A 16,437-nucleotide genomic window follows, 5' to 3' on the forward strand; every position below is an offset into this window, starting at 1 on the left:
CAATCTCTGTGACTCCCAAGGATCTGAGAGCTTTGTAAAATAAATTTATCACAACTCATGAGCTAGTACTTGGCTGTCACTGATGAAGATTTTTGGTTCAAGTTCTGCCTTAGAGTGAAAGCATTTTCTTAATTTTGGTAAAGTCAGCTCTTCATGGCTTTATTTTGCTGACAATTTGAGTTAACATCTTGGCAGAAATGGGCGTTTTGAGAGACTCTGTCATGTCTGAGCATGTCTGTCATGTCAGAAAAACCAGTCATATGCAGGATTATATTAAAGTGACTTGAAAGAAGCTACAAAACAGGGGTGGAGGTGGAAACACAGTAGAGGAGTAATTGCACTTGGGATCAAGATCCAGTTCTGTTAATAATATGGAGTGAACACTTAGGCTGCCTCAGCTCTGCTTTTCTGTAAAATATGAAACATGAAATTGGTAGACCAAGTTGATCATTCAACAAGTTGAGTGCCAGCTATGTGCTAGGCACTGTACTGAACTCTAATGCCTATCACTTTAGACTCTAGGTAATCAGAGTTTTAGGCACATTAGAATCACAAAAAACTTTTGAAAATAAACTAAAAATTGTATGTTATATATTGGGTTGGCCAAAAAGTTCGTTCAGTTTTAAGTAAAAATAAAAGGCATTTTTCATTTTCACGAAGAACTTTATTGAAAAACGTATTCACTAACCAAATGAAATTTTTGGCCAGCCCAATATATTTATATATACGTCATCTCATAATTCTTAGCATTTAGCACAGTAACAGGTGCTAGTGTTCAGTGAGTGTTTGTTGAATGAAAAGTCATAGGCTGAGTGCTAAGTCCAGAGGGTGAGCAGGGTCAAAGTTTAGTTTCTTGGAGTAATGAGTTCATACTCATGAGTCTCTGCTCTTTTTTAATTCCTCATTTCTATCTCTCTGTCAGAGAGGTCGCTGAGTGGTATAGAGATAAGAACACTGGACTAGGAGAGAGGAGACCTAAATAAAAATCTTGGCTCTATCACTGTTTAATTTTGTCAGCCTGAGAAATCCATTCTTTAAGGTCCCCCCCTTTTTTTAAGCTCAAACGCATACGTATTTTTTTTTTTAGCGCTAATGCTATTTGTAAATTTTTTACAGATGAAAATCAAAACCACTTTGTTAATTATGAAATACTATACAATGCAAAGGTATAATCATCATTAACTAATTATAGAACAAGCCAGTGTAATAAATGCTCTAATAATTAAAACCATAGAAAACTAGTGGTGCTGTAGTCATAAGCAAAGGAAGAGTAATTTTGATTAGGACCAAATGGTTGGTTGTTTGGGACGTTCTCAAGGATGGCGACATTTGAGATGGCTATCCAGGTAGAGAAGGGGTTAGGGCCATTCCGGGCAGCAGGGAAGCTGAAGCAAAGGCAAGGAGTAGGGAGAACCACAGAAGAGTTAAATGCCTCACGGCTACTTAGTTGTGATTTGTGTGGCTACAATTGGGGGCACGTGGACCTGGCTGGGTGTTCCGTAGATGAGGCTGGAGAGCTAACGGGGGCAGCCAGGTTGTTCCTCAGCTGCTTGGCTAACGAATTTTTAAATTATCCTGCAGGTGTGATCCATGCATTAGTAGCAATCACTCTCGCGCTGAGCTTTTCAGTTTACAACGTGCTTTCCCAGTCCGTCCCACATCTATTCCCTACAGGAGCCCAAAGAGACAATTAGGGGTAAGTCATTGACACATTCCACTGAAACCCAGAGGGGTGGCTCGGGCTTTATAATGCAAGAATTAGCGCAGAGAGAAGAGGCAGCAGGCGAGGAGGCCAGTGATGGGAGGTTCAGGCCACAGCCCAGGACAGGAGGGTCGTGAGTTTGAGGCAGGGGCCAAGCAGTGCAGATCGATAGGAGCCTCCCCAGCCAGGCCCCCTCTTACTCACCCTCGCCTCCTCCAGGACTCACGTCCTGGGGGCGGCTCCAGGAGGCACGACCCCCGCTGGGCCGCCCCTCCTGCGAGGTCAGGCCACTACATCCGGCTGGGACAGAGCCCACCGCGCTGAGCGCTGAAACTGGCGGAGCCCCTCGGAAGGCCGCCCGAGACTCCCGGCTGCACAGCCTCCTGGGAATTGTAGTTCCCGCGCTCCGCCCTTTCTATCCCACAGAGCCCCGCGCGCGGCGGGCTCGGTGGACCGGGGCCGATAGCCTGATGGGAAAAGAGTTCTTGGTGCCCAATGACGTGCTCTTTGAGAATGGGGCAGGACTACATATTCCGATGTGCTCCGAGGTAGGCAGGACCCGGAAGTGAGGGTGTGCAAGGCCTCTCTGGAAGTTGTCCCGGGTGTTCGCCGCTGGAGCTCCGGGTCGAGAGGACGAGGTGCAGCTGCCGGGAGAATCCTCCACTGCCGCCGGCTCCCGGAGCCCAGCCCTTTCCTAACCCAACCCAACCCTGTCCAGTCCCAGCCGCCAACGCCAGTCCCTGCCGCGGCGTTACCATGAGTCCTGCCGTCTTCCTATCCTTACCCGACCTCAGATGCTCCCTGCTGCTCCTGGTGAGTGAGTAAAGGAATGACAGACCCTTCGGCAGACATTCGGATGGCCTGCCGCCCTCGCCGAGGGGGACACAGTTGCCGCTACCCCTGCTTTCCTATCTTTTTCTCTGGTGGCGAGGAGTGCACCCTCCCCCGCTGCCTTCATTCTCGGCATCCGTCCGTCAGCTTCCCAGGCCCGGGGTTCCCGAGGCCTGAGAAACCACGGTCGGAGGTGGGACCTATAAACCGGAGATTAGCCCTGGGAGAAGGATCTGTGGGAGGGTCACGGCGAGCAGCGCCCCTTCCCCTGGATTTCGGAGGTTGTTTCAGTCCAGAGGGCTCACGGACTTTGCGGTAGCCTGAGTACAGAAGGTCGGGGCATAGACCTACTGGTTCCCTCCCACCCCCTCTTTTTGGGAAGAATGTGAGGCCGACAGGTGCTGGGGTCTTGTGCATCTCGCTCTGGAGCCCTAAAACGGTGCCCGGGTCGGCGGAGCCCTCTGTTGTGGCTTGATACGATTGGTTGGGAACCCGGAACTGGAAATTGGTTTGGTGTCCACTGGGGGAGTAAAGGTTTGAAGGGTGGAGGCTGTGATTACCAGAAAGCCTCAGTTCAGAGCCGCCCTCAAATCTGGTTATACCTCCCGAAATTTAAACAGAATTGTTCTTAAGTGCTCCTGATTTGTGAATGACCAGGTTTTCTGCATGCATGTGCACTTATTCCTTAACTTCCTCACCGGCTCAGCACCATCCCATCTTGTAAAGGAATCTTCCTACAGCCCCTCTTCCTCCAAATACATCTTGAGGGTGCAGCCTAAGTAATCCAGGCTGCAGGTCAAATTGAGACAAAAGTGAAGGACTAACTCCAGGTGGTAAAATGATGGACCTTTAATTGAGCTAGTGTTATAATACGATATTTGAAGTACTTTAATTGTAGTAGGTTTTTAAAAAGCTAAATTTAAGGTGAACACTAAGTCAAAATCAGTCTGACAGTGTAAAAAAGTATAATTAAATGACTCAGAGGAAGGCGTATAGCTGGTTACCAGCAGAACTGGGATTTGAAGCAGATCTCTTGACTCGCAGTGCTTATTCTGCCATATCACATTACATTTTTAATATTTGTGTTTGAAGTAGTTTCTCCCTCTCCCTTTTCCCTCTCTCCCCATTTTCCCTTCTCTCCCCTCTCCTTCCTCTCTCCCCTCTCTTTTCTTTGTGATTTTCAAGTCATATTCAAAGGCCATACACAGTATTTGGACCTTTTCAGAGGATAAGTGCTATGAAAACTAAGGGGAATGTCAAAGTACTTTTGAGAACTAAAAGTTGCATATAAACATGGTGATGTTAAATGATGAAGTGTCTTATTGGGACTTCTTATAATTATATGGTAATGAATGGCTTCTGTATAGAGGAAAATACTCTGTAGAGAGCTGTTTCTTGGTGATTGCATTATACTCTGTGGCTCTCTTCCTTCTAGCAGTACTGGAATAATACTCATTATTATCAGAGACCACTTTCTCTTCAAGGATAATAGATACTAATCTTTCCATGTCCATAAACGTGGCCTGAATTATGAGTTGTTTGCCAGAAATTACTTTTAGGTTACAAAAAATATGAAGGGCAAAAAATCTTAAGAGATTGGAAAGAAAAGTTGAAATACTGAATAGCAAAACTACATCAGATGCACTGTTTGGTTGTAGAGCTAAGTTTAAGAAGGAGAAAAGAATTTATTTTGAAATAACTCATACTTTTTATAGAAAACCTACAAACCCTGTTAAGCATAAAAAAGAGTTTTTTCTAATACTTTTAAAATCTAGTTAACATTTTGTATACTTATCTCTCTGAGTAAATGTAGAGGAATAGAAGACATTTTCGAGAATACCTGTAAAGGTTAGTAGGCTGGAAAATAAAGCCCAAGAAAAGGTTTAGTAAGCCAGAGTTACAAGTTGAGCTAGATTCAGTTTGAACACAGTATTTACCAAAGTAGTTTTAATAGTCATATACCAGTTAGCAAATATTTATAGAACATCTGTCTGATCACAGTTTGAAATACTTATCTAACTGGCAGTTCTGTTCTATTGATGGAAACTGCTTACTCAGTATCCCACCTGTCTAAAAATATACCCTTTATCTTCTCCAGTGTGCTTTCTTCCTCCTCCCTCTAACTTCCCCTCTCAGACTTCAAGTTTATTCCCTCCCACATACAGCCATTGAATATCCAAGTTTCCCCCTAGCTGAGGTCATTTTTTCCTTAAATGGCCTGCTATAAGAAGCCATATATTCTCTTACCACAATAATTTTTTTTTTCAGGTAAACTCTACCTCAGCCCTAAAGAACTAGATCTATTGAGAGTTAGTGGTGTTCATAAGATAACAGCAGGAACATAAAATCCTAAACTTCTGCAGGCAGGTAGTGATTTTTTCCCCCCTGATCTCAAAAGCATGTTGGGACATATCATTCTATTCCTAAAAAGCCTTTCTGGGATGGGTAACTAAACACAGAAGTTCAGTGTGATAACTTTTTTCCCCCTGAGCTTTTATGTATAGATATCTTTAAAGTCAGGGTCTTAGAGAATGAGTTCTTTTATTTCAAGCTTGCTTTTTGAAACACCCCCATTGCCTTTAAATTATTTTTAAACTCCACTGAATTTGCAGCATGTCTTGGACAAAGTGCGGTAGTATAGGGGTGCACTGATTTTGGATAAATCTGAAGAAAAATTTGAGTCACCTGGCAAATGCAAAGAGGCATAATTCTCCTGATACCTTTTCTGTACCTCACGAATATTTATTGTTTCTGTAATGGTTTGAATTGATCCATTAGGTATGTGATTACAACTTTAGTTTCTGAACTGTATAATCTCTGCCTCCATAACTGTTCATCATATTTTGTGGATGATTGAAATGCTGGAGACAGCAGTGTTTCTCTGCTAAAACCCCATGTATATAATGTCTGGATTGGGAAATTCTTTCCCAATTGTGTGCTCTTTTAAGGAGAGCTGCCTGAATCTGAGGAAAGCACCTGGCCAGATGTATCTTGGCATTATCTTTTTTTTTTTTTTTTTTTTTTTGCGGTACGCGGGCCTCTCACTGTTGTGGCCTCTCCCGTTGCGGAGCACAGGCTCCGGCTCCAGACGCGCAGGGTCAGCGGCCATGGCTCACGGGCCCAGCCGCTCCGCGGCATGTGGGACCTTCCTGGACCGGGGCATGAACCCGTGTCCCCTGCATCGGCAGGCGGACTCTCAACCACTGCGCCACCAGGGAAGCCCTCGGCATTATCTTTTCATTTTGCTTTGTGACAGTCATTACTTGGCAGCTTATAGGATAAGTTAAAGGGACATTTCATTTATCACTAACCAAAGGATCAGTTACTTATTAATTAGCCCTTTTCTGCTTATCTTTCTACCTGAGATGGGTTTATTCAGGGTTAAAAGTGATCATTTTCCCCTTAAATTAATTATTTCTTAGCAGTTCTTCCTGCACTGGTTGTATACAAAAGTTTTGAAAAGGTGAGATAAGAGAAATAAGACTAAATTGGAATGAAGTTGTCTGATATAGCCTCAATGACCTTCTGTGGTTCAGAGGTTTGTAACCTGCTCCAGTTGCTTTATTGAGAATGCTTTCTTGTTAATCACTTAATGGTTTATGTTTATAGATCATAAGTTGTTACTAGCTCTAATTGCCTTGTGCCTGGACATTAAGGCTTTTACCATTATTGCTCCTGGTTTGTTCAATATGTATAAGAAGCCAAGAAAAGTTTGCTTAGGAAACTAAGTAAATCAGAGAGCTAAGTAAACATTTATTTAACTTTATAAGTACCTTAAAAATAAGTACAGTAGAATTCAGAGATGTCAGTTTTAGCCATTAGTGCCAATGATAAATACTGATTCCTACCTTCAAGAAGAGTACTTTTGGAGACATGTAGTTCCATTCATAACTCAGTGAGTTATTTATCCTATAGATATGACTTGCCCCAGATCAGTGGTTTACAAAACTGATCTCATTGGATCAGCTCATTGGAACTGCCTGGGGCAGTTTTAATACAATGATGTGTAGGCCCTATATCAGGCTAGTTATATCTGTGGGATCCAAACATTGTTCTTTGTTTGTTTGTTTTTAATTCCCAGGTCATTTGTTTTTTCTTTAGTATGTCTCTCTAAAAGATAAGAATTAAACAACAAAGCAAAAACCAGAATACCATTATCACATCTAGAAAAAGTAACTGAAATTTCTTTATGTCATCAAATATCTAGTCAATGTTCAGATTTTCCTGACTGTTTCAAAGAAAAAAAAATTTTTTTTTAAACAAATTGAACGTTCAAAGCAGGAGCTATATAAGGTTCATACATCCCAATGGGCTTATATGTCTCTTATAAAACTTTACAAATCTATAGGCTCACTCTCCATCTCATTTTTTTTCCTTGTAATTTATTGTTGGGGAAACTGGGTCCTCTGTTCTGTAGAATTTGCCACATTCTGAATATTGCTGATTGTATCCTCATAGTGTAGTTTCATGTTTCTCTGTTCCTTTTGTTCCCTATAAATTTGTAATTAAATTTATGTGGGCTTAACCATCAACTCAATATATGGTTAGGTTCATTTAGCTTTCAGTTTTTAAAAAAAATCTTCTAATATATAATTATGTAAAATTTACTGCTTCCAAAGCAAATCTTTAAAGCAAACTATGTTTACAGCAGGCCAACGTCTATCCCTGTCTATTCTACTGTCTTAACTTCCACCTAATATAAGAGACCTTTAATATTAAAAATGTTTTAAAAAATTCTTCCTTTTAAAAAGAAAATGTAAGCAATCTACTTGTACTTATATATTTGTGTATATTTGTTTCTCCCTCCCCTTGATAAACTCTAGCATATTCATACTTTCTCTCTCCACCTCTTTCTCTCCCCTTTAAAACTCTATAAAGTGTATCCTAGAGATCAGAATAGAAATATTCCCTATTTCTTTTAAACTGCTTATTGCTCCTCTGGTTAGATGTGCTACTATTGTTTCCATTCTTTTGCTTTAACAAATGTGTTAAACTACTTTGCAAAACTACTTTTGCTAGTGTATCTTTGAGATAGATTCCTGTAATTGACGTTGCTCAGGCAAATGGTAAGTGTATTTGTAACTTTGTAGATGTTGCTAGATAGTGGAAGGAGTTTTGCCGTTTTGAGTTCTCACCAACAATGTAACAGAGTTTTCTCATATCTTTGCTAATAAGGTTGATGTCAAATGATTGGGTGTTTGTCAATCTGATAGGTGAGAAATGGTATCTCAGTGCATTTTTTTTTTTTTTAGATGTTGGGGGTAGGAGTTTATTAATTTATTTATTTTTGCTGTGTTGGGTCTTCGTTTCTGTGAGAGGGCTTTCTCTAGTTGTGGCAAGGCGGACCACTCTTCATCACGGTGTGCGGGCCTCTCACTATGGCGGCCTCTCTTGTTGCGGAGCACAGGCTCCAGATGCGCAGGCTCAGTAGTTGTGGCTCACGGGCCTAGTTGCTCCGTGGCATGTGGGATCCTCCCAGACCAAGGCTCGAACCTGTGTCCCCTGCATTAGCAGGCAGATTCTCAACCACTGGGCCACCGGGGAAGCCCTATCTCAGTGCATTTTAACTTGATTCTCTTTTCATATGAGCTTTTTTCTGTGTAAAGGCCATTTGCATTCTTTGACACGGAGTTCTTAACCCTTTATCTCCTTAGTTGATCCAAGGATGCAGCCAGATTCAGAAGCGCTGGAATATATTACTCTATTCAGTAATATTTCTGTTGGGTTAAAACTTGTAAAAGCCTTGGAAAAGATGTCTGATTGTCAGTTATTGAAAACATTTTCCACACTATAGTAGCTCAACTTTTAGATGCACTATATCTTCATCGTTTGTTAAAATACTATTATTTTAATATAAATTATGGTATTTTTAGTATAAAATATGGTTATTGGTCATCTCCAGCTTTTCACAATTGTAAAAAAAAAAATGTACAAATGATACATATACAATGATGTTCACTGCAGATCTCCAAATATATCCTCAGGTTAATTTTCCAGAATTGTATTTCTTAGATCCTATGGTATAGCTATTATTTAGGATTTCTGATACATTGTACAAATTTGCCCTACTGAAAAGTTGTACAGACATTTATTTCTGTCAACAGTGTATGAGTGGCAGGGCAGGAATAAAGACATAGACATAGAGAATGGACTTGAGGACATGGCGGGGAGGGGGAAGCTGGGGCGAAGTGAGAGTAGCATTGACATATATACACACCAAATGTAAAATGGATGGCTAGTGGGAAGCAGCAGCATAACACAGGGAGATCATCTTGGTGCTTTGTGACCACCTGGGTGGGATAGGGAGGATAGGAGGGAGGCTCAAGAAGGAGGGGATGTGGGGACATGTGTATGCATATGGCTGATTCACTTTGTTGTGCCACAGAAACTAACACGGTATTGTGAAGCAATTATACTCCAATAAAGATGTATTTTTTTTAAAAAGGGAGAAACACTTTGGTATTATGCAAACAAATTAAAGCAATTTTTCTGGAAAAAAACCCCAAAACAAAACTGTATGAGTATGCCCACTTCCTTACACTTTAGTTACAGTGGGTGTTTTTTGTAGTCTGTGCCAATTTAGTAGACCGAAAATATTATCTGATTTAAATTTACATTTCTGTGATTACAACCAAAGTTGATTTTTTTCATATTTATTAACCATTTATATTCCTGCTTGAGTATGTATGTGTTTATGTTAGTTGCCCCCTTTTCAAAAAATTGTTTACTCATTCTTCTTCCAGTAATTCAGAATAGATGTGCTCACAAGATACAGTTTAAGAATGATGGAAAGTGTTATTTCTTCATGTAGAGTCCATTCATGAGGTAGCATAGTGCAACGAATACTGGACTAGCTGTCAGGGCATCTGTGTACAAGTTCCACCTCTTCCATATACTTGTATCTTTGGATAAATCACCTAACTAAATTTTTTAGTCTATAAGTTAAACATACTGGATTTGATGATTCAGTGATTCTTCGTGTAGTCTATTATGTTTTTTAAAAAGGATATTCCTGTAACTCCCCTAATTAATAAATTTATTATTTGATTGGGTATTTCCTCAAAAAATCTGCTAGCTTTGCAGGTCTGTGCCCCATCACTCTGCTATCCAGTATAAGGAATAGCATGCTTTGGCCACAGCTTTTCTGATATTACTGCACTGTATTTCGTTTAACCAAGTAAATGAAAAACAGTTTGACTTTTCACAGAATTCAGTGCTCTTTAACCTACCTTTGATTCCATAGAGAGGAACTACCTATGGCCCAGGCTGCAGGAACTTTTATTTCTTTGGTATTATTCTTTCCTTTACTCCTAGCGTTTGAATGCCTGTTTGCTGTCTGCTGTGGAAAAGAAAAATATAATTGAGATTCATATCATGCTTCCAAGGAATTTATAATTCAGTGGGGGAGATAAGATGTGTATGTAAATAATTAGAATTCCAAAATGAAAGTGATAGGTGCCCTTAAGGTATTTGTAGAAGTGGGTTGTAGATCTTGCTATACAGAAATGTGGCAGTGAGCCTGGGCATCACCTGCGATCTTCTTCCAGTGTCCTCACCCCAGGCGTACTGATTCAGAATCTGCACTTTAACAGTGTACCTAGCTGATTCGTATATGCCCATTAAAGTATGAGAAGTACAGCTGTAGATGTTTGAAAAGAAGCAAATTTATTCTCATTGGCAGAATCAGAGAAATCTTCTTGAAGGAAGATAAGAGTAGAGCCTTGAAAGGTTAAATTGATGGGTTAATTTTCAGGCTTGAGTGGAATGAATAAGAAGGCTTGTACCCTTCAATAACTTAATAAATCTTTAACGTGAATTGGATACCTGCTTTTTTGGTTTCACTTTTTTTTAAGGAGTCTTGCTGTATGGCTTACTGACATGGCCAGATGTCAGACTTGGCCCTAAAGAGCTGGCAAATCCTTTGGCCAGTTTCCATTAGAACAGCTCATTATTATCTTAGCCAAAATAAAAATCATGGTCTTTAGTGGATTCTCACCAGCTTTCCGATTACTCCACTCAAGAGGAGAGGGACAAAAAAGGGACTTTGGAGAAGTTTCTTATGTAATGCCATGGATCTTAGGTCTTGGTTCTGTTCTTGTAAAGTTTGCAGTCAAATTCTAACTGCTTTGTTTCCCACGGTAATATTGTGGTCAAGATCTCTGATTCCTCTAGCTCTGTGATTTTCTCGTTATGTATAACCTTGAACATTATATATATATATATATATATATATACACACACATATATTTTATTATTATTATTTTTTTTTTGCGGTACGCGGGCCTCTCACTGTCGTGGCCTCTCCCGTTGCGGAGCACAGGCTCTGGATGCGCAGGCTCAGCGACCATGGCTCATGGGCCCAGCCACTCCACGGCATGTGGGATCTTCCCAGACTGGGGCACGAACCCGTGTCCCCTGCATCGGCAGGCGGACTCTCAACCACTGCGCCATCAGGGAAGCCCCAACATTATATTTTAATGTATCTAATTTTTAGGCACCTGAGTTTGTAGACATGAACATTACTAAAATAATAGAGAAAAACAATGAAAATGAAGGAAGCAATCATCTCAGAAAAACATTCTAGTATTGGAGCTAAAGAAAACTGCAGGGTGAATAGTAGAGTGCCAATACTTTACCCATTTCTTCCTCAAGATTTTAAGGGTCTAGTGGTGGAAGCTTTGGTAACTGGATTTAAGAGATTTTAGAAAAAGGTCTTTAGGAATCAGAAGAATTTTTGACCCTGGAAAAAAGGAATTGGAGGCCTTTTTATTTCTATGGGACTCTATCGTTAGTGTTTTGCTCAGTTCAGTAGGCGGGAAGGGATATAAGAACCATTACTGGGTCTCAGGCAGTATAATGACAGAAGTTATAATTATCTAGAATTGTACTGTAAACTTAAATTTATTAAAATGGAATAAAATAAAAAATTCCGTTCCTCAGTCACAGTAGCCATATCTCAAGGGCACAGTAGTCACTTGCAACTAGTGGCTACTGTATTGAACAATCCAGGTGCTGAAACATTTCCATTGTTGCAGAAAGTGCCATTGGATAGGGCTGGTCTAGAGCTTTGCTCTTGCTGTCTGTCTCAGAAACCAAGACAAAGGTGAGGTAAAGAATGAGGAAAATGCCTCAAATAGTGTTCCATGGCTTGTGAGGGACACATATTTTACCTGTCCGAGGAATAGCAATAACCTGGAAAAAAGCGTCAATAATCTTATTAGCACAGACATGGCTTTTGGTTGTTGCCTAATGGCAAATTTAGGGAGGCACCAGGGAATACTAGTTAAAACTTGAAAATAAGAGTTGGAGTGTTAGTATTTTTCTTTTACTAGTTAACAAGGTCATTTAGGGCAAATCTCTTTCCTTCTTGAGGCCTTAGTTTTTCAACTGAAAATTGAGTAGGATTGCATAGACTGTTTGGAGGAGTCTAGCAGACCTTCCAGTGGAATGTGACTGGGATGTTGGGACTTGATGGCCTACAGTTTGTCTCTGTGATAAAGTCCCTTTTGAAGTCTTCATTTTTAGAAATGATATAGAGAAAATTTTATTAAGTACATACCTACATTTTTAGTTAGTAAAATTACCTGTAAAAAGATGGCCTGTTGATACATTTTGTTTGCCTCAGATATCAGAAGGGTACCTTTGCCAGGAACTTAATCTTCTAATTTGATAAACTCAGAAATTACTGTGCATCTCTCTTCCTGCATACTTTAAAAAGGCCAGAAGTTGTATGAGCTCATGAAGATAGGCTAATCTTTAATACATAGAGCAGTTTTCTAAATTTGAGCCAATTCCAAAATGTGAAGAAAGTGTGATTTAGTGATGGAGTAGAGATCATGAGTAAGTTTATAAGGTAAAATATTAAATGGAGTTAAAATTTCTTGGCCCTTTGGACAAGATTCTCATATTTACATGCCTGCTGTTTAGGTGTTTTGTTGTATTTGAAGTTTTGTAAAATGTAGGGGGAAATGCCAACTCTTAAAATATTACTGACACAACATTAAAGTCTATCTGTGAGTAAAGAACAGTTTCAGTTGTGAATCTGATCTGAGAGAGAAATTTGGATATTTATCAGTTCCTTTCATTTTATTACTATGGTTCTGGCTCAATTGCAGTAAAATCCCAGCTAGCTGGTAAAAGCTCACGTTTCTGTAATGACTTCACATTCTAAAAGAGCTACATTTTTTTTTTTTTGTAGTCAAAATAATTCTTTGAAAACAGCTACTCAAATTGACTCATTCCTCAGTTTCTAGCACCAGTTTTTACTCTAAGAATGGATACTGGGCTTCCCTGGTGGTGCAGTGGTTAAGAATCCTCCTGCCGGGGCTTCCCTGGTGGCGCAGTGGTTGAGAGTCCGCCTGCCGATGCAGGGGACACAGGTTCGTGCCCTGGTCCGGGAAGATCCCACATGCCATGGGGCAGCTGGGGGGTCCGTGAGCCATGGCTGCTGAGCCTGCGCGTCCGGAGTCTGTGCTCCGCAAGGGGAGAGGCCACAGCAGTGAGAGGCCCGCGTACTGCAAAAAAAAAAAAAAAAGAATCCTCCTGCCAATGCAGAGAACACGGATTCGAGCCCTGGTCTGGGAAGATCCCACATGCCATGGAGCAACTAAGCCTGTGCGCCACAACTACTGAGCCTGCGAGCCACAACTCCTGAAGCCCAGGCGCCTAGAGCCTGTGCTCTGCAACAAGAGAAGCCACCACAACGAGAAACCCATGCACTGCAATGAAGAGTAGCCCCCACTCACCGCAACTAGAAAAAGCCCACGCACAGCAACGAAGACCCAACGCAGCCAAAAACAATAAATTAAATAAATAAATTAAAAAAAAAGTTATTAAAAAAAAAAGAATGGATACTGATTCTCATAGGAAGTCTTGTGATCTGTTCACAATTAACACAAGTACCAGTGTTGCAAAATACTTGGTTCTTTATTTAATCTTTGAATGAACAGTTTCATATACCCTAATTTTGCTTTAGAACTATAAAAACTGTGCTACATTTTAAAGCATGTTCTATTTATTTGTTTTAGAAATTGTCCAGTTTGTTTATTATTTAATTGTGCCTGTATTCTGGTCTTATAGTGTATCTTCCAGAGGTAAAGTGAAGTATTGGCTGGGCAAAAAAGTGCCTTGGGGTTTTTAAGTAAAAATAAAAGACACATTTTTTCATTTTCACCAAGAACTTTATAGAACAACGTGTTCAGCCTTTGTTCCACTACCTTCTGCCATTTTCCAGGCAACTTCATAATTCCATCTTCCCAAAACTTTTTATCTCTTTGAGCAAAGAACTGTTACAGGTGCCTTTTACAGTCTTCCAGGGAATTGAAATTTTTCCCATTAATAGAATTTTGTAAAGACTGAAATAAATGGAAATCTGAAGGTGCAATGTCTGGTGAATACAGTGGATGAATCAGAACTTCCCAGCCAAGTCGTAACCGTTTTTGCCTGGTTATCAAAGAAACGTGGTCTTGCGTTATCCTGATGGAAGATTATGCGTTTTCTGTTGACTCATCCTGGATGCTTTTCGTCGAGTGCCGCTTTCAGTTGGTTTGATTGGGAGCACTACTTGTTAGAATTAATCGTTTGGCTTTCCGGAAGGAGCTCATAATAGAGGACTCCCTTCCAGTCCCACCATATACACAACATCACCTTATTTGGGTGAAGACCAGCCTTTGGTGTGGTTGGTGGTTGTTCATTTCATCTGCCCCAAGATCTCTTCCGTTCCACATTGTTGTACGGTATCCACATTTCATCACCCGTCACAATTTGTTTTAAAAATGGAACATTTACTTTATGTTTCAGTAGAGAATCACATGGGGAAATACGGTCAAGAAGGTTTTTTTCTGCTTAACTTACGTGGAACCGGAACATCAAAGCGATGAACATAACCAAGCTGGTGTAAATGATTTTTAACACTTGATTTGGATATTTTGAGTATGTCGGCTATCTCTTGTGTGGTATAAGAAGATTGTTATCAATTATTGTTTCGATTTGATCGCTGTCAACGTCATCTGGTCTACCCAACCATGGAGCATCGTCCAGCGAGAAATCTCCAGCACAAAACTTCGCAAACCACTCTGACACGTTTAATCAGTCACAGCACCTTCTCCATACACTGCACAAATGTTTTTGTGCAATTCAGTTGCGTTTTTACCTTTCTTGAAATAATAAAGCACAATATGCCAAAAATGTTGCTTTTTTTCTTGCATCTTCAATATTAAAATGGCTACACAAAAACTTACCAATTTTGATGTCCTTTTGTAATTTCACGCTGATATGATAGCTGTCACAATACAGTCTAACAAAATTGTTTTGAATGAAGTTGAAGACAACTAAGTGCTACTAGAGCCATCTTATGGAAAAACCCAAATGAACCTTTTGGCCCACCCAATGTTTTCCATTAATAATAACTTGAAAATATATCAACTAAAGAGAAGACTTTTAGGAGAATGTTTAATTTAGGAGTCAGAGATGTGGGCTCAAATCTTGGATCTGCTGCTTTTCACCTTTGTTGTCTTGCCTGTTAACCTCTGAGGAATAATACAGGTTTTGTGTCTGACTTAATACAGGTTTTGTGTCTGAATAATACAGGTTTTGTGTCTGACTTATAGGAGGTGTTATTTGCATGCTTCTATGATTTTGTGGAACAAAAAGTGTTAAAAAGGTATCACGCTTTCTTATTCTTAGATCTTAGTTTCTAGTACAATACCTTACACAGGTTAAGTGCTTAATAATAATTTATTGCGTGTATGGAAAAAAGAAAAGGTACAGCTAGGGTAAGGAGGATCAGGAATGCCCAGGGGAGTGGGAGTTTGTAAGCATCACCAAGAAGGTGAGCCTTGAACTAGGTGAGGAAGTTAGTCATTTGGATTTCTTGGGGGGAAGAGCCTTCCAGGCAAGGGCATTAGCCAGTGCAAAGTTCCTAAGTGTCACAGGCATATTCAAGGAGCAGCAAGGAGGGCAGTATAGCTGTCATGCTGTGAAGAAGGTGCAGCGTATTAGAAGATTAAGTCGGGAATTCCCTGGCGGTCCAGTGGTTAGGACTTTGCACTTCCACTAAGATCCTGCATGCCACGTGGCTGGGCCAAAAAAGAAAAAAATTAAGTCATGTAGCTAAAACACAATTTCCAAAACTGTACTTACTATGTATGTTGTTTGCTGATGTTTTCTTTTTTCTTGTTTTCTATTCTGTGCTTTGTTTTTTTAAAAAATCGGGTGATCTGACCCAATAAGGTAGAACTCCATAACAGGGTTGCTGGCGATATTGATCTCCTCAGCCCTGGACCAGTTGGCTGTGCTGGGAGTTGCCTTGGCTGTTTACCCCAGTGTTCCCCCAGTTTGCTATTTTCAAAATATTCCCTATGTGTGACAGGATGGGTCACAACCTGCGGTTGTAATAACTTAAACTGTGAAAACAAAAGATTTCCTGACATATTTTTTGATTCCTGAAAGCAGTATACCTTCATGGTACAGAAAAGCATAATGAAGAAAAAAAGTACATACCCCTACCACTGATAACATTTTAATGAATATCCTTCCAGTTCTTTTGTGTGCATATTGAAAGGACTTTTAACAGTAAAATGTATGTTTTGAACAATGTAGGGTTGGCCTCTCACTCTTGTTTGGTTGTGGTGTAGAGTGGTAGACTGCCAGCTACGTGGGAACAGAAGATGTTGCCCGTGTGATACCTGTGCTTGTACTCATAGAACTTGGAAATGGCACTGAGCTTGACCACTTAACTTTAGAAAGTTACTCTACCTTTCTGAGCTTCCTTTTTCTCACCTTTCAAATGAGGATACAGCCCTCTTTTGAAGAATTCTGGGAAGACAAAATGAGACTGTTTATGAACGTGTTCATGGTACATTGTAGGCACTTAAACTTTTCCGACTTCTGTCACATCATAGGTG

General features: G+C 40.3%; 2 protein-coding genes across 5 annotated transcripts in view; one reads left to right on the forward strand and one right to left on the reverse strand.

Moving 5' to 3' along the window:
* Window positions 1-2,094, reverse strand: part of INVS (inversin) — a 139,088-nt gene extending 136,994 nt beyond the window's left edge. The window contains exon 1 of one of the 3 annotated variants that reach the window (XM_032634576.1): window positions 1,907-2,094. The gene's annotated coding sequence lies outside the window, so the exon portion shown is untranslated. The remainder of the gene's footprint in view (window positions 1-1,906) is intronic. The other 2 variants (XM_032634572.1, XM_032634574.1) reach the window with 2 other exon arrangements.
* Window positions 2,095-2,196: 102 nt separating this feature from the next.
* The window catches only part of ERP44 (endoplasmic reticulum protein 44), a 92,440-nt gene continuing 78,199 nt past the window's right edge, over window positions 2,197-16,437 (forward strand). Inside the window, exon 1 of one of the 2 annotated variants that reach the window (XM_032636218.1) lies at window positions 2,197-2,515. In XM_032636218.1, the coding sequence (XP_032492109.1) occupies window positions 2,459-2,515 (57 nt within the window). In that variant the 5' untranslated portion in view covers window positions 2,197-2,458. The remainder of the gene's footprint in view (window positions 2,516-16,437) is intronic. The other variant, XM_032636219.1, reaches the window with a different exon arrangement.

This window comes from Phocoena sinus, chromosome 6 (genome assembly GCF_008692025.1).
Source record: "Phocoena sinus isolate mPhoSin1 chromosome 6, mPhoSin1.pri, whole genome shotgun sequence".
NCBI classification, from domain to species: Eukaryota; Metazoa; Chordata; class Mammalia; order Artiodactyla; family Phocoenidae; genus Phocoena; species Phocoena sinus.